A 23,107-nucleotide genomic window follows, 5' to 3' on the forward strand; every position below is an offset into this window, starting at 1 on the left:
AAATGTGAGCCTAAAACAAATTAAGTTTTATTCTTTCTAAGAAAGCTCTATAAAATACCCCCAATTCACCAGCAACTTTCAGTTTTAGAAAGATGCTAAAATCGTAATCCTTCAGGATTAAACCTGCAAAGATTTTGACTTGGTAGCAAAGTTTAAATTAAATCCAGATAAGATGGAGGTATTTTTGGTTGACAGAAAACAGCTGCTACTGGAAGTCTTCAGGCTAGGAGTGCTCCTTGATCTACGTAGGGGTGTCAAACTGCCGGCCCATGGGCTGGACACGTCATCCAGAGGCCAGGCCCACCCAATTGCCGGCAATGGCAAAACTGTCCCGATACGTTGCGCGACGTCATGTGACATTGCGAGTTTGACGTGTCTGACAGATACTTCTGGAGTCCCAGATGGCAATCAGGGTAAGAAGTGCTGACAAATTCATCTCATAGACATCCTGTGACTACATCTAAGCCAGTCATCCCAAAGGTGCTTTTTCAAAAGGCAACTGACATTTTTTTTCCTTGAAGACATTTTGCTTCTCATCCAAGAAGTATCTTTAGTTCTGAAGAACTGAAGAAGCTTCTTGGATGAGAAGAAAAATGTCTTCAAGGAAAAACAAAGTCCAGTTGCCTTTTGAAAAAGCACCTTTGGGAAAGCCATGACCTGGATGACTGAGAATCTCCATAGATATCTAAGCCAGTTGGATTTGGCAGCAGTCACACACGCTTTAGGGACATCATCAATGTACCTTCCATTGGGCTACCTTTAGATGTACCAGAAATTGGAGCCACCCATTTGAAGGAGTACCTGCCTTAATTTGAACTTGTCTGCACCTATAAGGTTAGCAGGAGAAGCTCTTTTAAAGGTCCTCACTTCTCAGTCAGTTGGGCAAGGGTCTATGTTGTTCACAAGCTATGCAATGTGTTCCTTGGAGATACATTCAGACCCCACTTTCCTCCTTTTATAAAAGGTGTTGAGTTCTTATTTTAGCCATTCTTTTAGAATTTGAATGAGATAAGAATGTTGTCGTTTTTTATCAGCCTTAAGAAATATACAGCAGGGCAGGAGTAAAAATTTCCTTGCCAGCCAATTGTTGCCAGCGATCATCTGATCAAGGGATGGACAACCTGTGACCATGCAGTTGTTGAATTACAACTCTCAGCACCCCTCCCTATCAGCCAAACTGCTGAAAATTGCATTTGGACAAGATCCAGGTTCGTCGCTCTTGGCCTAGTTTCTTCAGATTTAGGCTTTACCTTGTCTTTTAGATCTGGCTGTCGTTCCTTCACAGCCATCTCAAACCACAAGAGGATAGCCTTGTCACAGGCACTGTTCACAGTCCTCAGTTGCTCCAGCAAAGTGTGCAAGAAGGTTAGGATTCCTTGGACAGGCAGGACACAGCTGACAATCTGAATCAGGAAGGAAGGAAAGAAGGTTCAAAGCAGCTTCATTTTAAGCCAGAGCTCCATCACCTCATTCTTTCTTGAGCATACACTAGGAACTCAGACTGAGCATGGGCAGAACAATTTTCCCTCTAATACATCAAGAGCTTTCGAGGATCCCGAAAGATCTCTTCTACCTCACACGGTTTAGTTTAGATCTGCAAGCCCAGACATACCCAATTATAAGTACTAACTCTATTTTAAGGCTACATTAACAGAATTTTGCAAGACTAAAAGTGTTTTTCCCCTCTTCTCATTTTACTCTCCGGAAAACTAGGGAGGGTCCCTTATGAAGTGCTTCCCTCACTCCTCTCCTGGGTACTGAGATATCTTTTACATGATGGTTGTCTGGTTTGTGGCTTTTCCTCCTGTCTCCCAAGGTCATTCTCACTTATCACCGCAGTGAAAGATTCTCATATTACACTGTGTATCCAACTAGGCTATAAGTGATCTGACTCTTCTAAAACAAATTACCAATTTGGGGGGTTTATTTTCTCCAAGTCAGATGCCTATTTTTGAACAAGGTTTTGACAATCTTTCAGCACTAGGTGGGACAACAAAACAAAACAGGCAAGATCATATTATCTAAATGGGCCAGGATGAAAATTTCATTTTGTTCTGACTGTACCTACATTTTTGTTCTCATGCTTTGTTGAAGTTCTGAGAGCAGATCTCCAACTTGGGTGCCCCCAGTTATGTGGACTTCAAGTCCCAGAATTTCCAGCCAAAATAGCATCGGCTGAAAATTCTGGACGATAAGTCTACATATTTAGAAGGTGCCCCAGTTGGGGAAGACTGCCCAAGAAACTTGATGAAAAGCTGGTACCTTCAGTTTCTTAATCTATACTAATTCTATCAGCTGCAACACATACAATATGCTCTATCAGGTCCCTTGCTAAAAACTGACAACTCTCTTTAAAAGTCAGAGAGAGATGCCATGAATTGTTCTCTACGATATCTCAATGTTGTGAAAGTCAGTTCCCATAGTCCTCAGCAATCATCACTTTGGCAGTTGTCAAAACATCTGCAGGTATTCATGCACACAGATATGCAGTCACACACAAGAAGCTGTCCAATTTTTAGTACTTTGGCCAACTGGAGAGAGGCAGTGTGCATTGTCTCAGTACTCTCACTTTGAAGGTCCCTTTGGATGCAATACAATCGCTGTTGGTTGACACGCACTTTTGGTTTACGCAAGTTTGTGGCTCCTGAAGGAACAAGGAAGGAATTGGCTGAATACCATGCTCTGTTATTTCATGTTGTAGATATAAAAACATTCTCAATAAGTTTTAATAGTGTGGTAAGGATGTATCAAAATTTGAAAACTGATCTCCCTAAAACCAAGGGAAGGACAATGAGGCAATGAACTGGCATTTCCATTGCTAAGTGAAGCAGATGTCAAGCAAAACATCACATGACATTGCTTAGCAATGGCAATCCCAGCAGTCTCAGTTGCCGTCATTAAGTAAGGACCTCATGCCTCTCCTGCCCTCTACAAATTGCCTGTCCTTCAATTTCCCCTACTTGTCTATCTACCTCCTCCATCTCCATCTCCAGGAGCCGTGGTGGCGCCGTGGTTAAAATGCAGCATTGCAGGCTAATTCAGCTCACTGCCAAGAGTTTGATCCTCACCGGCTCAAGATTGACTCCGTCTTCCATCCTTGTGAGGTTGGTAAAAATGAAGCCAGATTGTTGGGGGCAATAAGATCCCTTCCAATTCTATTATTATTATTATTATTATTATTATTATTATTATTATTATTATTATTATTATTATTATTATTATTATTATTATTACTATTACTATTACTATTATTATCTGACTCTGTAAACCACTTAGAGGGCTGTAAAGCACTGTGATGAAGTTGAAACTCAAATACTTTGGCCACCTAATGAGAAGGAAGGACTCACTGGAAAAGAGCCTAATGCTGGGAAAGGTTGAGGGCAATAGAAGAAGGGGATGACAGAGAATGAGGTGGCTGGATGGAGTCACTGAAGCAGGAGACGTGAGCCTAAATGGACTCCAGAAGATGGTAGAGGACAGGAAGGCCTGGAGGAACGTTGTCCATGGGGTCACGATGGGTCGGACATCACTTTGCAGCTAACAACAACAAAGCACTGTGAAGTAGTATATAAGTCTAAGTGCTGCTGCTATTGCTATCTCTGCTGTTTTGGCCATCCTGAGCAGTAGGGATGAGATGAAAAGGCCACTGTGTTCTGCCACCATCCCCACCACTTTGCAGGAGCCTAGAAATCCTTCCGGCAGAAGGATTGGAAAAGGACTGGAAGCTGCGATGATAGCAAATGTGAGCTGGTCACCCAAGCATCCCAATTTTCATCATGTCATTGTGGAGATGTCATGATGGTTTTAAATGTGAGGACCAGTCATAAGTCCAGTTTTTCAGCAACTTTGTAATTTTGAACGGTTGCTGAACAAATGGGATGTAGCCCAAGAACTATCTGTTTTGAACATCGGCTCGGCACAGAATTCAATGGTCTAGTGGTTTCGAGATCGCTGAATGGTTCATTCACTGAGGCTGCAATCCTATGTAAGTTTACGCATGCAGAGCTCTTCCACTGTTAAACTCACCTTGGATGTTTAGCAGGAGTCTAATGCAATTACCAGCACCATGACGAATGGTGCCCAGGGTGTCATAAGTGAAAGGACCCAACAGTGCCATCAAGTAGCTGAACTGGTTTTGAGAGATCTGTGAAAGATTATTTTTTTAAAAAGCAATGGGTTGGTAAACTTTGGTTCATCTTTACAGAATAAACCAGTTTGCTGGAAGCAACTATTCCAAAAAGCTACTTTTGTGAAACTTGGACCAATATTCATGGGACTGGTTCCCCCAAGAAGAGTACATACCCCCTGGGAATACTTTGCTGGGCCAGGCTTCATTTGGCAGATGCTGGGCCATACTCACAGAAGTGTTAGTCCTCTGGCAATAAGTTTTCAGTAGATGGACACCAAGCTGCATAGCCCGAGCACGCTCCCATTCATGCTCTGACACCAGCCAGTAGCCCAAGAGCTGTGGAGAAGATGGAAGGCTACATCATCATCTGCCATTTAGGGTTATTCATCAAATTTAAATGCAGATTTAGCACCAGTAAAAAGCGGTGTTTCTTTATACAGCAAGTATAGAATTTGCTGTCATGTAGCAAACTAGATAACTTAATGGAGGTCTAAATTACTGCTAGTCATGATGACACTATATGCATTCTTTTGAATACTAGGCAGTAATATTGAAATAAGCATGAAGTACTTCTCCTGGCCAACTCACCTGGAAGATCTGCTTGAACCAATCTGAAAAGTCATTCTCTCCTGCTCCTGGCTCCAGTAAGGTCTCCATCAGCTCTGACAAGGAAGTCAAAGTACCAGTATATAGAGTCTGAAATACAGAAGACAAAAGCACTTATTAGTATAAAAAAGCAGGGGATTGCAAAGACCCTAACCCTCTTTCTTTAGGGAGGCACCCTTACCCCACAACGTAAGTACTTACCTGACTGGCACCTTCTGCAACCCTCAAAGGAGGAAGAGCAAAGACGTAGCTCAGACAGGCCTCTGCCAGCTTCCAGTTCTCTTCAGGGCTCAGCATTTCTGGCACCTTGCTGAGGATACAATAATACTCTGCTTAAAAAGCAGTTCCTTGAGAGTCTCACTGGATCCCATAATATGATCCAGTCGCTTTCCTTCCCTTTCCTGTATCAAATATCTCACCACAGGTTCCCAAGTCAGACAAATCAAAAATTCTATGTGCTGGTTTATATGTCCACATTCCCCAGCTGATGCCAGTTATAATCAGTAGACAAGAAACAATGGATGGAAACTGATCAAGAAGAGATGCAACCCAGACCTAAGGAGAAATTTCCTAGCAGTGAGAACAGCCAACCTTGTCTTCAGGAGTGGTGGGTGCTCCATCACAGGAGGTTTTTAAGAGGCTGGACAGCCACTTGTATGAAATGGTATAGGCCGGGTCTTCTGCTTGAGCAGGGGATTGGACTAGATGACCTCCAAGGCCCTTTCCAGCTCTATTCTGATTGATTAGTTAATTATTGTGAATGCCTGCATTTAGAACATTTATATGACATCCCAAAAGTAAAGGAGTTTTTGACAGCATCTCCTCATTTACACACCTATCAGCCATCAAATGGACAGAAATAGAAAAAATGCAAGTTCTAGACATTAATTTCTGAATTGGTGAGTGGCAGAGAGAGGTAATGTCCCTTCTTCTGGGTTCACATAACAGCTTCTTTTACAGTTCACTTAAAAACCTACTAGCTGCATCACAAAATATCAAAAACCTGAATCATGGTAACATTGGCTAGCTTTCATAAGCTAAAGATTGTGTTAATTCAGTAATTTAGTTTCAGATATTGTCCAAACCCAACCAATGAGGGCTTCTTATTATCTGGAGGTGAGGATCTGGCATCTGTGCATGCTTTAAGGCATTTTGTGTGCCAGAACTAAAGGTAGGCTATAAAATCTGGTTTCCCAGTCTTTATTTGGACTCTAACTGATCCATGTAGGGTTGACCTTAAAAAGAGCATAGCAATGGCTACTTGCCTCAGATGCCGAAGAGCAACCATCACCTGCTGACAGACAGGAGTTACAAGCACCTCCAGGGACTCTGTTTTAACAATATTCTGGAGAAAACAGCATAGGAATGAAATAAATTGGGCATTGTTTAGATTGGGATCATTCTGTTGAGTTCCCAAGCAATTATTTCTCAGTAAGGAACATTCCAGAATAAGCAGTTGGGGTTTTAGGCCATAACCCAGAAACATTCCAAAGATGTCACCATATAGTCATTTTTAAAGCAATTGGGAAAGGTCAGTAATGATTGTATGAGATTGACTATATTTAATTTTAATGACATGTAAATGGAATGAATTCAAACCTAAACTTTGTCTTCCATCTGTTCATCCATCCATCCATCCATCCATCCATCCATCCATCCAATTTATATGGCCACCCATCTAGCTAGAAGGAACTCAGGGTGGAGAATAAAACCTTGATATGACTAGAGAAAAGAACATTAAAATAAAAGTTAAGCCCTGCTATAATTTTGAATAATTAATAATAAATAAACAATAAACATTGCATCTATAAATTAACCACATCGTGTCAGCTCACATGCCAAGTATGGTCCTTGGTATGGAAGAACTTGTCTGAGGCAAAGGTAACTTTGCAGGATCCAGTCTGGGTCAGTCACTGGGACCAGAGGTTTTGTCTTCCAAGCTTTCGGGACCATTCCCAGCACGAGTCTTGGAAGACAAAACCTTCAAAGAAGCCACTTTCTACAGTGGAGGAGGAGGAGGAGAAACCAATAAGTCAAAATGCTCATGCCTTTAATGTCCCTTCCAGCAAGAGCTACAGCCAGAACAAAAAAACACATGGCAAATGTATGTGATCTTTCCATCTCTTTACAGTAATTTTCCCTGAGTCGAGGTATAAGGAATCCCTTTAGATGATTTTTTCAAGCAACAAGCCAAGTATTTTAAATAAAATAAACAAATTGTACTCACCATGAGAAGGTCAAGCAACACTCTTTTTTGAGGCAGCTGGAAGGTAGTGGAATTCCCTTTGCTCTGCATAGAAAGGCTGATTTCTGACACAGACTGGGCAAAACTCAGAACCAGCTCAGCGTCACTGGCCCTCTGGATGGAGATGGGAAAAAGATGATGAAGGCCGACTCCAAGAGGAACTTGGATTAAAGAACAGGAAGCAATGAATAATCAAAGGGCTATTCTTCTTGAGTAAGAGATGGGTAACAGTCTTACTTATCAATACTGATTTAATTTGTAGAACCCTTATCAGTCCTGTAGGAAAGTCCTTGTTAGTGATGTGCAGAGCTACTCTTGAGTAAGCAAGAGCTTGCACAGAAAAACGGGATTTTTGAGTAGTGAATTATGCACAGTAACCATACAGATGCACTGGGATGTGTAAAACTTTTACTTGTAGAATAAAGCATAGTCCAGGTCATTCATAAGTAATTAGATGATAGTCAATAACAACAGTCTGAGGATTATCCACTACAGAGCCGTCTTACCAGTCTTTAAGTCAACCACAATAAACAGAGTTCTTCAGACTTTACAAACAGTAGCAAAATCCACAAACCACGATAAATAGAGAGAATAGCAGAGAGACTTGAAAACATCACCGATTGTAACAGAGAGAGATAAGCCATGTCACTAGCTCCCTCTTATAGCCATTGGGGTCAGTGCTAGCCAATTGGCAGAAGGTATGATGCAATACATTTACTTTTAAAATTATGCATTACAATTTTTATTGCAATCACACAGTAGTAGTTTATATATTGCCAACCCAACCAGTTAGGCAACAGACATATACCTAACAGTCCTGAAGGCCTTCTGAACGATACCACAAAGGAACACTAGCCCTTCCAAAAGATAGGACCGTAAAATATAGCTTATCAATCAACCAGGATTCTTTTTTATAGATGAAATTATGCTATACCTTTTAAGGGGCTACTTTTTTTTAAAATCCCATTTATCCCAGATCTAGGATTGATCACATGGGGGGGAGCTGAGGCTGGTTGCCTCCAGGGCTCCAAAACGGGTCGTGGAATTACCTATTCCCATGACGTTAGGGAATGGCAGCAGGTGTAAAGACAGAGGACCCTATCGACATCTGGGATTGCGTCCCCGCTATCTCCAAGCGGTGAAGCGCTCCAACCCTCTGGTTTCTTCCCAAGACTCCGGGAGCAAGGATAAGCAGCCACCTGAGCTCCGTTTGGTGTACTTGAATGCCAGGTCCATAATCAATAAGGCTCCTCTCATTCGTGATCTGATTGAGAGTGAGCATACGGACCTGGCTTGCATTACGGAGACCTGGTTGGGCCCAGAGGGTGGTGTCCCTCTGGTCGATCTCTGCCCACCAGATTTCCGAGTGCTTCACTGACCTCGAGCTCAGGGTAGGGGTGGGGGAGTGGCAGTAGTTATGAGGAAGACCCTTTGTCCTCAGGAGTCCACCATCGTTCAAATAGCTGGATGTGAATCCCTCCTCCTGAGATGTGGCCCTAGGTCGCAGTTAGGCTTACTGCTGGTATACATTCCTCCTAGTCGCACAGCAGCGGCCCTGCCTGAGCTTCTCGATATCCTCTCGGGGCTGGTGGTTGAATTCCCCAAGTTTATAGTTTTGGGTGATTTCAATCTACCATCCCTGGGAGGATCATCTGAGTTAGCCCGAGAGTTCATGGCTTCCATGACGGCCATGGACCTGATACAAGTAATTCGGGGCCCGACTCATGTGGGGGGCCACATGCTTGATTTGGTTTTTCTATCTAGACGGTGTTGTGACTCAGGGCCAGCCTGTGGGTCCGACAGCCGGCTCCGATGTATCGGAGGACTCAGATGTGGGGGAGGAGGGAAACGAACCGGCTGATGATGATTTGGAGGCTTTGCAGAGTCCTCAGCCGGGGACCTCTTCTCAGCTGCGTGAGCCCGAGAGTGCGGAGGAAGATGACCCACAGCTGGCCCTGTTCAAGGACGCCCGATGCAGGAGGCAGTCGAGCAGGAACAAACAAAGAAAGGCTGTGAGACTCCTCGGGAGGAGGCACAGGGAGACCACGCCCTGAGCTCTCTATAAAAGGAGTGTTTGGGGAGGGGCTGGTTGCTGAAAGCAACTTTTCCGCTTGAGAAGACAAGCTCTAGTGTTTTTGTTAACTGCGTAATTAAATCTTGGCAGAAGCCTTTTAGCCTTGGACGCTCTCCAGACTCTTCTTTTTGAATAGGGGTTGCGAGAAGAGGGCTGGTTCAGAACAGACGGTGGTTAGATGATCTTGGTGGGGGTTCCTCAATTATTATACCCCTGTCATGGACCGATCATCATCTCCTGAGGCTGGTCTTCTGCTATGCCACCCCCCGTTGTGGAGTTGTGGAACCATCAAGATGGTTCCGTCCCAGATGCTTAATGGACCCTGAGAAGTTCCAGGCAGCGCTGGGGTCTCCACCTGCCTCCTTTGTTCACAGCTCGGTTGATGCCTTAGTGGAAGCCTGGGAAAAGGCTGCCATGGATGCACTTAACCGAGTTGTTCCCTTGTGGCCCCTGACCCGATGCAGATCCCAGTGCGCTCCATGGTTTTCCAAGGAGCTCTGGGAGATGAAGCGTCGGAGACGTGGCCTAGAGAGCTGTTGGAGATCCACCTGATCTGAATCCGACCGATCGCGACTAAGATCCTTTACTAGATCTTATCTCGCAGCAATGAGGATGGCGAGGTCTAATTACTTCGCTACACTCATTGCGTCCGCAGATAACCGCCCGGCCGCCCTGTTTAGGATAACCCACTCCCTCCTTAATCAAGAGGTGAAGGAGGATCCCTTACAAGGTCGTGCCAAGGAGTTTTGCCAACATCTGTCAGACAAAATCACTCGGATTCGGACTGGCTTGGACTCCAACTGGGCAGAGTCTGACGATCAGGACATAGGTGGTCTTGTCGATGTTATCTGGGAGGAGTTCACAGCCCCAAAGGAAGTGCACAGAATTATGAGGAAGCTGACCTCCACCACTTGTTTATTAGATCCGTGCCCTTCTTGGCTGGTTTATTCGGCTCGAGAGGGAACACGAAGCTGGCTCCAGGCGGTGATATCTGCCTCCTTGAGTGAGGGCTGTTTCCCCTCCGTCTTGAAAGAAGCGGTGGTGCGACCCCTCCTCAAGAAACCTACCTTGGACCCAACTATATTAAACAACTTTCGTCCGGTCTCCAACCTTCGCTTTCTTGCTAAGGTTGTTGAGAGTGTGGTGGCACATCAGCTCCCTTCGGTTCTGGAGGAAACTGACTATCTGGACCCGTACCAATCGGGCTTCAGGCCCAGACACAGCACAGAGATGGCATTGGTCACCCTGATAAATGATCTCTGGAGAGCTCGGGACAGAGGTTGTTCCTCTGTCCTAGTCCTACTAGATCTCTCAGCGGCTTTTGATACCATCGACCATGGTATCTTACTGCAGCGTCTCAGGGGATTGGGAATGGGAGGCACGGTTCTTCAGTGGTTCTCCTCCTATCTCACGGGATGTTCACAGTCGGTATTAGCAGGGGGGCAGAGGTCGAGCTCGAGGCCTCTCACTTGTGGAGTTCCTCAGGGGTCGGTCCTCTCGCCTCTCCTGTTCAACATCTACATGAAACCGCTGGGTGAGATCATTCGTGGTTTTGGAGTTGGGTATCATCAGTATGCTGATGATACCCAGCTTTTTATTTCGACCCCAAACCACATCAGTGATGCCCTCGATGTGATGTCCCGTTGCCTGGAAGCAGTTCGGGTCTGGATGGGGAGGAACAGGCTTCAACTCAACCCTGACAAGACTGAGTGGCTGTACGTACCGGCATCTTGGGATATTCAGAACATTCCATCTCTTTCTATGGGGGGGGGGAGTTATTACCCCCCGTAGATAGGGCTCGCAACTTGGGAGTCCTCCTAGATTCACAGCTTTCCTTGGAAGACCACATAATAGCTGTGACTAGGGGAGCCTTTGCCCAGGTTCGCCTGGTGCGCCAATTACGGCCCTATCTAGACCGGGATGCCCTGCGTACGGTTACTCATGCACTCGTGACCTCTCGTCTAGACTACTGCAATGCTCTCTACATGGGGCTGCTCTTGAGGACCACTCGGAGGCTCCAACTGGTACAGAATGCAGCCGCGAGAGTTGTGTTGGGAGTCTCCCGATACCCCCATGTTACACCTCTACTCCGTGAGCTGCATTGGCTCCCATTTGTCCTCCGGGTGAAATTCAAGGTGCTGGTAATGGTTTTCAAAGCCCTACATGGCATGGGTCCGGAGTACCTTAGGAATCACCTGCTGCCAGTGTCAAGCTCCCTCCACCCAGTGCGCTCCCACAGAGAAGGCCTCCTAAGTGTGCCGCCGTTCGGAGAATGCCGTCTGGTGGCTCCCAGGGGGAGGGCGTTCTCTGTGGGCACGCCGGACCTATGGAACCGTTTACCGGTTGAGCTCCGGATGGCTCCCGACCTTCGCTCCTTCCGACGCAACCTAAAAACCTATCTGTTTGAACAATCCGGTCTGGTCTGACGGGTTCTGTTTTAATTATTGTTTTAATGTAACTTATCTTCTGCATTTGGGCATTAGGGTTTAATTTATTTTCAATTTCTGTATTTGTACATTTTTGATATTTATGTCACTGTTCACCGCCCTGAGTCCTTAGGGAGAAGGGCGGTATATAAATCAAATAAATAAATAAATAAATAAATAAATAAAATAAATATCCTGCCCTTCTCCGAAGACTCAGGGCGGCTTACAATCTAAGAAGCACAAATCAATGTGCTTAGTAATATACTTACATAATGATCTAATACAATAAAGTAGCCAGAGGATAGATATCTTATTGCACATATCCATTCAACTTTTGGGCTGGGTGGCATGTAAACACAGATCTCTCCCTGTAACTTACACCCTTCATGATTCCAGAACCCATTTCTCCATTTTTATCCCTAAAAGCATGCTCTCAAAATCGAATACCACCAGTTAAAAGAAGCAGAATCCTGCTACCCTAGTAACTCACCTCTGAATTGTTTGGTGTCATATAATGGTGTAGGATCCTTGGCACAATCTCACTGACCAGATGAGGCATTAACTGCTCCTGGGGAACACGGATTGTCACACTACTATATAATAGAAGGAGGGTATTCATCACATGTTCTTTCTCTGGCTGAGGCAAGGCCTACAGATGATAAAGAAGACAAACTCTAATGACAGAGCCATATTCTGCTGTGGTCCCAAATTTGTTTCAGAGAAAATATGGCAAGTTAGCAGAAATAATTTTGGTTTTTCTTGCTCAGTAAATATTTTTCTTTCCAAGTGCCATTTGTCTGAGTTTCATGCTTGGAGACAGAAATTTTCTTGAGTTTGATTCAGAAAAAAAAAAGAAAATTGTAAAAGAATGCTCAAAGAAATTAAAATCTAAGTTGAAGAAGAATGTCTTCTGTACCTCTCTTTTCAGGCTGGCAAACCAAAGAGACAGACATAAAGAGCAAAGGGCATGTGAGCTAGGACTTCTGGGAACTGCAGTGCCAATACATAGAGAAGGTGCCCATTGAGGGGAGCCTAGCCTATATGATTACATGTGTTGTGTTATGTGGACTCTCTAGGCCTGACTGAAACATGCTTTAAGCATGTTCTGTTAAAAGGGCACCATGTTCTTTTTTTTATTGAAAAGTTTTACAGTACATTTTTTAACAAAGCAAAACCCCTCCCCACCCCCTCCCCTCTCCCCAACCCTCCCCAACCCCTCCCTCCCTTCCCCCTCCCCCCTCCCCGACTTCCCAGAGCTCAATACAGGGTATAAAAATACAAACAATCATAGTCTACCTTATGCAAACAACAATAAACTATTAAATCTATCGCACTTTAACTCTTATAAACTAACTACAAGCAATATAAATATCACATCAATACTTATTCAAATGCTAGGTGAAACTTTTTAGTCCCATATTTATTCTGGATATAATCAATCCATCTTCTCCACTCCACAATATATCTCTGTTGCGACTGGTCTTTCAAATACGCTGAAATCTTTGCCATTTCCGCCAGGTTGGAAACTTTTAAAGTCAAGGGCACCATGTTCTTATGTGGCCACCTTTCCAGTTGTTAGTCAAGAAGAGCAAGAAGATAGCAGGTAGTGGTAAATCTCCAAACCTGGCCAATCTGAAAGCAAGCCAAATCTTTTTCTTCCAAAATCTCTTTCTCAAAGCGGTGTAGAGCTTCCAGCACCGCCACCAGCTGCCCCTCTGCACAGTATGACAGACACCAGCGAACACCCTGAGGACAAGAGAAGAGATAGCCAGAAACCAGAAGAGGTTCCCTTTATTTTTTTGAGCAGTATATACAGTATATATATAATTATAACTGTGTAATGAGGGGAAAATGGGAAAAACAGGGGGAAGAAAGAAAAATCAGGGAAAAAATACTGGATTGTGCAGTACAACCTGCCTCCAGAAGTGGTGAATGCTCCAACACTGGAAGTTTTTAAGAAGAGACTGGCCAGCCACTTGTCTGAAATGGTATAGGGTTTCCTGCCTGAGCAAGGGGTTGGACTAGATGACCTCCAAGGTCCCTTCCAACTTATTATTATTATTATTTAAGTACTGAACAGATTTATATTGAAAAAGTTAATGTTAAATACACGAACCCAGACAACATGTTGTTTACTAAGCACCAAAGATTGTAATTCTTAAAAAATCAATAAAACATTTTTTAAAAAATCTTCTCTCTATCATAAGAGAACAAGCCTTCTACTAAAGCAGAATCCAGGGGAAAAATAAAATACAGAACAGAGCAAAAGAGAACACTGCATGATTTACAACAATAACCTCTTTTGAATAGGCATATTTTTCCAATTATATCAAGAGAGCAGAATTACTACATAATTCCAGGTAAATTCATAGTTAAAAGGCATGAAAGTTATTCCCAGAACACCAGAATACAGTCAGAAACAGGATTAGAATTACAAAGTAACATCATCATGTACTGTATGAGCAAGGCAGACCACATTATAACAGAAGAAATAGCAATATAAAAAGGTAAAGGTTCCCCCGCACATGTGTGCTAGTCGTTTCCGACTCTAAGGGCCGGTGCTCATCTCCATTTCAAAGCCGAAAAGCCAGCGCTTATCCGAGGACATCTCCGTGGTCATGTGGCCAGCATGACTAGACGCCAAAGGCGCACGGAATGCTGTTACCTTCCCACCGTAGTGGTCCCTATTTTTCTACTTGCATTTTTACGTGCTTTCGAACTGCTAGGTTGGCAGAAGCTGGGACGAGTAACAGACGCTTACTCTGTTACGCGGCACTCGGGATTCGACCCGCCAAACTGCCGACCTTCTGATCGACATGCTCAGCGTCCTAACCCACTGAGCCATGTCTAGAATTCTCATTAGTTTGGAGCAGACTGTGGTTCTTGCCTTTTGCTGGGCTTCCTCAGTATAATCTGTATGCAAGAGCAGATGCAGGAGCAGCTGGGTCACCCTACCTATGTCCCCTGTGGCAGAAAGAGCAATTCCCAAAGTCTTGTAGAGGAAGACCTGGAGGAGAGAAATGAAACAGCCGGAGGTTCATTAAACATGGCCTACAGAAACCCAGACCCATCCAGAACCAATATCCCATCTGTAGACTTTAATTTTCAGTATTCTCAACAATGGTCACAATAGTGGAGGATTTACAGTAGGTGAAATCTACATTTTGAAGAGTCTCTAGGCTGGGGAAGGCTGACATAGTGTATGAGTTAAAGGGTGGAACTGGTTAGCCTTTTTTATGAAGGACACCACCGATATTCTTTATCACACTGACTTTTTCTTTAGAGGAGTTGTGATAGACACCCATCTGCTTCATGAGTTCCTGCCCAAAGATTAGATTCCAGCCTTCTTCCTGGTTTCTCTGTAAGGATTTCTTCAGGAACTATGGAGGCATCAGGAGAATGGAGGTCATTAGAGAGGGTCATCAGTGCCATGGGAAACGTTCATGCTCACATCACTGCGGTTACCTCCAGTAGCTTCTGCTCCCAGGCTGCTGGTGGTAATGTGTACTTGCTGTGGCCTTTGGGGAGAGCATAGGAGACCAACGTTATCCAGAGAATCAGGAGGAAATATCATTATTTTTAAAACTCTTTGGAAATGAGAGGAATTTCTATAAAAATATGGGCACCAAATGGATATCTAACTAAACTACTGAAATGAACATACCAACTCCACATTAACAAGCCATCACTTCCACAAATTCGAAATATGTTAGTGTTCGGTAAATCCTTGAAGTCTGGATGGATTGGATGTGCCTAACATTGTAGTTTTTTTCCCTCACATCCTTAGGGATGTTTGGACAGGGACAAGACCAAAATCATTTTGATTTCTCAATATTGGATTGTTGGCATGGACCCTTGGCTTCAGAAATAAACTTTTTTTCCCTTGAGCTGTCACATTCCTACACTGTAGAGATTTACAGCTGCCATAGATAACTATTTATGATTAAGTCTGATATCCTATGCTTATAATTGATGGCACAGGACAGGTGTTGGGATTTTACTTTCCAACCCATATATTGCTTGAACCAGCATCTTAGGCTTCATTGTGGCTAATTGAATTATCCAAACCTGAAGTATGCCCCATTCTTGTTTAGCACAGTGTTTCTCAACCTTAGCCATTCTAAGATGAGACTTTAACTCCCAGAATTCCTCAGCCAGCATTGTTAGCTAGGATATTCTGTAATTTGAAGTCCACAAATCTTAAAATGGCTAAGGCTTGTTTAGTACATACTGTACTAAAATTTAGAACTGGAGTTAATTCTTTTATTTGTAGTAGTTGGAAATTCAGAGTTAGACAACCCATTCAGCCTTAGAAAAGTTGCACACCACGGCTAAAACTTTTTTATACAATTCTTCTTACTGTCACACTTGAGATATAAAAAGCTAAGAAATATATTCTGAGATTACTGCATTGTACAAACTATGTTTTATTTAAATGGAATTTTCATCAACAAATGTAGAGGTAGCCTTCACCTTATAATTTATTGACCATTCAAAGTTACAGCAGTGCTGAAAAAAGTGACATGACCATTTCTCAGCCTTACAGACACAGCTGCATCTCCATGATCACATGATTAAAATTTGGATACTTGACAACTGGTCCATATTTTTGAAGGTTACAGTATCCTGGGATCATGTGATCAGCTTCTGCAAACTTCTGACCAGCAAAATCAAAGAGGAAGCCAGACTCAATTAACAACCGTGTTACTAACTTAGCAATTGCAATGATTCACTTAACAACTGGGGCACAAAAGGTCATAAAATGAGGCAAAATTCATTTAATAAATGTCTCACTTAGCATCACAAATTTTGGGCTCAATTATGGTCGTACATCAAGGACTATGGTAAGTCAGGTATGGTATTTTCCTAAATGCAGGAATGTCTTTCAATTGGATAGAGAACTGTATATAGTACTTATGTTTGTTTGAATGTTTTTAATACACTCCAGGACCCTGTTTTCTTAAGGTCTTGCATCATATGTTCAAAGCAAACCAAATAAATTTCTCTTTCAGATCTCCCAACATTTGCAAGTCAGGAAGAGTATGGCTTAGAACTTGATCTGCATCCCCATTGTCTTGTCAAAAATCTCCACATATTAACTAAATGTTAGAAGGATACAGAAAATTGTAAACAACAAGGTACCTTTGGTTTCATTCATCTCACCTTCCAGGTAATGAACCAGGAGGGGCACTTCAACCCACCAATGTTCACCCACATCCTTGTAGAATTCTGGGCGTAAGGCACTTAGCAAGAGAAGTGCTGCAGTTCCCTGGCCATCTCTTTCTAAAGGGCAAACTGCAAGGGCCTGCAAATTAGGACAATAAAAGGAACAACATGATTTTATATCCAAATTTTCAAAACCTTTCCCAATGCTATCCTAATTATATTTGAGAATACTTTGAAAAGCAGTTGGAATTTCCAACCAAGGCAAAATGTAACCCGCTAACTTCTGCTTTCAGGTTATGTATAATTGAGGGATTTCCCTCCCAGATTCTTCCACCCAAACTCTTTGTTGAGTTCATTACCATCCATCTACCAATAAGCTCTTCCATAGCCACATGAATGTGTTGTCTTTCTGTCCTTGAGATGTACGAAAATATGTGGACATAAATGGAGATGTAAAAAACTTTGCCCCACAGTGACACTTCAACAATGAAACTGGTAATGTTGCTTTCTTCACATATTATAATGCAAGTACTTTCAGGACAGCAAGTAAAAGCCAGTTTGGCCTAGTCATTAAGAAACTTGTAAGGGAAAAATACATTTAAGTTGTATTTTCACTTACCTATAGGAATATCAATCTCCTGGAAGACCCTTATTTGGTTTTCCATGAGGTCAATAATCCCATGTCCGTATCCCCTCTGCCTCCACAAAAAAAAAAGAAATAGGTTGAAGAAGCAAGGTATCTGGTCTCTCTCACAGTCACAGCTAACGTGACAATAGAGAAGAATCCAGTAATTGGATAACTTGGCAGACCGGCTGGACTGGCTGAAGTCCAGGAGATTGCCAAGGTTCTTCCTCCGTGCACCTTCAAATATCTACATTGGAGATAATATATTGGAATATAAATAGGAATGCTTTTTTGTCAGCATAGTCTAGGCATGGCCTTTCTGGCCATTATTGGTTAGATGTGTTATGAAAATTCCTCCTGTGAGCCCATCTTGTCTGTCATTAGTCTATTTTAGGAAGACTTAGGGACCTGGGAAACTGATGCACTTCCTGCATCAAAGGGGACAAAATTCCTACAACAAGGCATGTGAAGTTGCAGGAGAGATAAACCTGGACCCTGCAGCTACATCACTTACTATAAGGCGAGCCATCAATCCCTGGGGAGTTGGTGAATCTACTGGGAGGTGGAGAGAGAAAGAGAGAGAGAGAAATGTGGATGAGCAAGACAAGTACAAAACTTTAGTATATTATGAAGTGATGGAAACTGATTTCCTAGGTCTAATGACAATGTGGCATTTATCTACTTGTATCTAGACATCAGCTGACCAATGGGCAGGCTAATGGACAGCATTAGTTCATTATATGATAGCCTGAGACATTGATAGGTGGCTAATTGCTTCATAGCCAGGGAGATCTGCAAGGTTTTCCTGAATCTCTTAGAAAAGTGCAGATGCCTGAGGTAGGTTGCTTCTACCATCTCTCCCTACAAGGAATGAAGGAACCCAGCTGAGTGTTAGACCTGTGATACTCACCTGGCTCCAATGAAGTCTGTGTTGGAACAATCCACCTCAGGCGGTGTTCAGCCAGGAGACGCAAGGCTTGGCACAGAGGTGTAGCCAAGCTGGTGTAATGTGGCTGCATTAGATAGTTGAGCAACTTTTTCCATAATTCCTACCAGAAGGGAAAGAATAGTTAAACAGTCTGCTTCTTCTCTAGCTCTATCAAATCTCTATATATGTACAGTATGTCTGTCTGACCGTCCGTCCATCCTCACAGTATATGACTTATTCAATAAAAAGAACAATGCTGTGAAGATGCTTGTTTTCCTAATAAATAAAAGGTTTAAAGTGGCTAAAATGATACTATGTTGCATCAGATTAAAAGAATCACTCAGTATGTCTCTTCCTTCCTGAAACTTTGGTTGGCTGGGGATTTCTGGGAGTTGAAGTCCATTTATCTTAAAGTTGCCGAGATTGAGAAACTCTGAACTAAAAGAAGCATGGATGGCTTTTTCAGTTTTCTGAAGTGAATCTGCACATATTATTCTCAGAAGATTTCCTTTTCCTTGTACTAAGAGCATTTTTACATGAGGTTTGTTACTGTGTCTCATTCTATCTTTCCCTCTGTGCCAATTTTTCCCTGCATTTTGTTTCAGGTTCCCCCACAAGATGTTTCAATTTATATGATAATACAAAAAAAGGAACAAAATATCAAGGCAAATAAAGACCATTTGTAGGAATGAATTTACATGAACACCACCACGTCATGAATGAAGCAAAAGCTAAGATAAATGATTGCAAAGAAATTAAACATAGCTAGCTTAGTCTTAAGGGGCTTCTGACCTGACTTGCACCTCTTCCTGAAGTTACAGCAAAATGAAGAAGATCCACACTGACTCTCTCCATGGCCTTCTCGTTTAAACCACCCAAAGGAAGACTCCATGTTGGGTATGTCTGAAAGAGAAAATGGGATATCCAGCCATACCAGGGTTTGCACATCCTGCTAGATCAGGGTTCCCCAAAGTGGTCAATATCAACCCCCAAAGGTCAAAAGGACAATCCTAGGGACTTGATAAATGTCTGGAGATCAGTAGATGGCTGATAAATTATAGCTGGTTGATTGGAGTCAATTCATCTTTGGGGTTCTCTGTAGAGCTCCATGCCGGTCTCTATGCCTGAAGAAGAGGTGGCTAGTGATGAGAGAGTGCTACCCAGGTCAGCTGCCAGCAGGGACAGCCTTGAGTTATTTCTATTATGGTCCGTCATACATCTAGCCAGATGTTAAATTGGATGTGGCATTTTTATCCAAGCATGGAATCCTTCCCAATGATCTGGGATAGGCAGGTGTGGATGTTTGATGGTGTTAGAGGTATTGTCACAGGATGTAAGCTGTTCTGAGTAAAGCTGTCTTTTGCAATTAACTGGTGGTGATTTTGTCTATGCCAAAGGTGTTCGTGTGGTGCTCCAATTATTATTATTATGGTCTATTGCATAGTCAGCTAGATTAGACTGAATTTGGCATTTTTATCGACCTACTGAGTTCTTCCCAAGGATCTGGAATAGCCAAATGTTGATGTTTGACACAGTTAAAGGTATCGTCACAGGATATAAGTTGTTCTGAGTATAACTGCCTTTAGCAATTGATTGATAGTAATTTTGTCAATAGCGATGGTGTTCAAATAGCGCTCCAGTTGTTTTGGGATTGCACTCAAGGCACCTATTACCATTGGTATTAGCTTTGTTTATTATTATTCATGGTTTTTTTAAAATCAGTATTCATTAAATTATTATTACATAATAAATATTTGGGGATTGATGAACAATCTGAAACTTTGTGAAGGGGTCAGTCAATGAGATGAAAAGTTTGGGGTCTGCTATGTTACATTAAATGGAGCTGGGTAGTTGGTAAAGACAGACGGTTGTGGGAAGGTAGCCCTTGCCCTAACATCTGAATATGGATATTATGTCAAGCTAGTGAGTTTTTGTGATGGACCCTAGTGTGTTATGCAACAGCAGCAGGCCTGTTTGTTAATCTCTATTTCAAATTCTGAATTTGGGCAAGGAAAGAATGAAGGAAAAGAAGCCCATATGATGCACATCCAGAAGCCATGGAAAAATAACGCTCCTAAATAAATAAAATAAACATATATTACATGAGTGTGAGTTCATCTCTTATTCTTTCCTTTGTTCACCTCCCCCCCCCCCCGCTCCTCAGTCTTATTGTTGCTCCACATTCTTCAGGGCAGGGAGTCTTCTCTTGTTTTGAAGGAAAAAAAACAACAACCTGAAAAGTAATAGTGGCTGCTTTTAAGAGAGAACAACCTGTCCAGAATATAATGTCACTGGGCTCATCCACTTTATTCCCACCCCCAAATGCAATGGCTCCACTGCTGAAATTTCAGATTAGTCTTACCAGCTGATGGGCTGACTTGGCCAGCTGCAAGGCAATATAATTCAAAGGCCATCCTTCAATTTTCTCCAAATAACCGACAGACAGCAGTTTTCTAATAGCCTGGAGTGTTGCAAGACAGACCTAGCAGCCAGAGATTTGATGGTAGGGGATGGTAGTGAGAGAAAAAAAAATGCTATGTTGTCAAGATGGAAAACATGCAGTCCTGTCCTCACTCCTACAGTTGTATTATTGCAGTTCTAATATCTTCCTGAACATATCGGTTTGGTTTGGTTTCAATTTTTCATATTTTTTCTGTATTTCATTTTAAAGAATTGCAATAAAAATTAAAAATAGCTACTGCAAAAATTTTATTTTCCCCCCTCTATTTGTGCAATTAAAAGCAAAGTGTGCTAAGGGATGTTTAATGCACCCATTCTATGTTAAAAAAAAGCAAAAGAATCTTATGAAAATGAATTGTATTGAATTTTTGAATTGTATTCAAAAATCGTAAGGGAGAGATTGTTCAACAACCTTTTCTCTTCCTATGTTGTTTAATCAATGATTTTATGCCATTCTTTGATGATTATAATATTCTTTGATGATTATAATATTTATAATATTTTCTAGGCATATTGTGATGCCTAATTGAGAGGGCCTCCCACAGAGAGGGCCTCCTCAGGGTGCCACCGGTCAAAGAATGCCGACTGGTGGCCCCCAGGGGGAGAGCGTTCTCTGTGGGCGCGCCGGATTTATGGAACCATCTTCCGGATGAGCTCCGGATGGCGCCCGACCTGCGCTCCTTCCGGCGCGATCTAAAGACGTATCTCTTCGAACAAGCTGGCCTGGCCTGATGGGATGGGGTTGGGTTTTTATTACTTTTAATGTGTTTTAACCTATTGTAAGAGTTGTGGGCATTTTGTTTAATCTCTTTTAATTTTTGTATTTTGTTTTTTAACATGTACTGCCCTGTTCACCGCCCTGAGTCCTTCGGGAGAAGGGCGGTATATAAATAAAATTAATAAAATAAAATAAATAAATTGTATTATTTTTATCTGACAACTTTATTTATTTATTCATTTATTTATTTGTTAAATTTATTTGCCGCCTTTCTCAAGGTCGGGCTACTCTAGGCGTCTTACAACAATAAAAAGAAAAGAGGGTAAACAAAACAAAAGTAAAATAATAGAACAATACAATAAACAATTAAAAATAAAATAAGCAGAGTACATCAATATGATAACAAAAAGATGGATGGGTGGAGAGCAGAGAGCCGGGGTGGGGTGGGGAGGAGATGAAGTCTGCCATCAATCCAGCAGTCACCTCCCCTGAATGTCCCCAGACCAACCGGCAGATTATTTTCTATCTCCACAAAAACATCTCATTCTATTTAATTTCATCTCATTATGTTCTATTTGTTGCTGCTATTGTTTTCTCCCATATTCCACTGAGAAATAATTACAATGTTTTTCACCAGAAAATTGCTATTGGCACACATTAGGTTTTAGAACTGCTGAGATACAAGCCTCTCACCAGGGTGCTATCATCAACCAGGACAGCCTTCACCACCTTTACACACAGCAGCCTCCTGTTCCATACCTCAGGCACTGAAAAAGATGAGGGCAAAGGAAAGCTTAATACAAGATGTACTGTCAACGCTGATAACTTTGGATGTTCCTGTTCTGACAACTGATGAAAATGCAGCCATTTTCTCTCTTTAAGGGAAAGTTACAGTACTTAGTGCAGTGGAAGGGGAATCCATTGTCTGAGGCCACATGGGTAAAATCTAGTGATGTAAAAGCTGGCAGACTTATTAGTAAATTTTAGGAGAAATACCCAAATAAGCCAAGGGCCAACCCCTCACCTATAATTTTGTTTGAATTACAGGATTTATCCTTTTTGTAAGGGGGGCTGGATGTCAAGGCTGCTAACATTGGATGTTCCCGCTCTGACAATGGATGAAAATGCAGCCATTTTCTCTTTTCATTTAACATGCTTTTTCTGGTATTTAGAAATTAGGTACAGTAAAGGGGGTTGGGATGAGAACTCGAGCTCGACTAACCATAATTATAACAACTCTGCTTTGTGGGAACTCAAGGACAAGCTGATAACGTTTTGGTGGGCTGAGGAGCTGGGGAGAAAGCCCACGTTTTAGGCTAATTGGAGAATGTGATTTATGACACCTTATTGGGGGTGGGAATTGCACTTTGTTATTATGTATCTGGGGGAAGGGAATTTTGTTTTTGGGTTCAACTATTAGTACTGATACTTTGTTTCCCAAATAAAATGTCCTTTAAGGAAGAATTTTGCCTTGAAGTTCTTTTGATGGGTTTCATCTATCAGAACCGTGACAGTACAACTTGAAATCCCTGCCTGTTTGTGGCCCTTGAAAGCCTTAGAGGCTGCCACTATAGACTCTGAAAAGTAATTATTCAATTCAGAAGGAAAGGCAGAGGGAGAAAATCATTAAATGCATAACTGGAGAATATATTACTGTAAGTCTGTTAATTCTAGTTAGATCCACAGATGAGTTAAACAAAATCAAATTTAATTCACTTCAGGGTAATATC

General features: G+C 42.3%; 1 protein-coding gene across 1 annotated transcript in view; it reads right to left on the bottom strand.

Annotated features, from left to right (window-relative positions):
* Window positions 1-23,107, bottom strand: part of LOC310650701 (maestro heat-like repeat-containing protein family member 2A) — a gene marked incomplete at its 5' end in the record, with an annotated part of 44,322 nt that overhangs the window by 11,786 nt on the left and 9,429 nt on the right. The window contains 20 exons of the mRNA XM_083379472.1: window positions 1,251-1,403; window positions 2,523-2,644; window positions 4,027-4,144; window positions 4,361-4,465; window positions 4,718-4,825; window positions 4,937-5,041; window positions 5,997-6,080; window positions 6,963-7,094; window positions 11,971-12,129; window positions 13,104-13,226; window positions 14,368-14,487; window positions 14,753-14,860; window positions 14,946-14,998; window positions 16,644-16,785; window positions 17,401-17,408; window positions 18,182-18,320; window positions 18,992-19,148; window positions 20,032-20,096; window positions 20,562-20,681; window positions 22,071-22,144. Of these exons, the coding sequence (XP_083235598.1) occupies window positions 1,251-1,403; window positions 2,523-2,644; window positions 4,027-4,144; window positions 4,361-4,465; window positions 4,718-4,825; window positions 4,937-5,041; window positions 5,997-6,080; window positions 6,963-7,094; window positions 11,971-12,129; window positions 13,104-13,226; window positions 14,368-14,487; window positions 14,753-14,860; window positions 14,946-14,998; window positions 16,644-16,785; window positions 17,401-17,408; window positions 18,182-18,320; window positions 18,992-19,148; window positions 20,032-20,096; window positions 20,562-20,681; window positions 22,071-22,144 (2,195 nt within the window). The remainder of the gene's footprint in view (window positions 1-1,250; window positions 1,404-2,522; window positions 2,645-4,026; window positions 4,145-4,360; window positions 4,466-4,717; window positions 4,826-4,936; window positions 5,042-5,996; window positions 6,081-6,962; window positions 7,095-11,970; window positions 12,130-13,103; window positions 13,227-14,367; window positions 14,488-14,752; window positions 14,861-14,945; window positions 14,999-16,643; window positions 16,786-17,400; window positions 17,409-18,181; window positions 18,321-18,991; window positions 19,149-20,031; window positions 20,097-20,561; window positions 20,682-22,070; window positions 22,145-23,107) is intronic.

The sequence above is a fragment of the Vipera ursinii genome, assembly GCF_947247035.1.
Source record: "Vipera ursinii genome assembly, chromosome: 1".
NCBI lineage: Eukaryota > Metazoa > Chordata > Lepidosauria > Squamata > Viperidae > Vipera > Vipera ursinii.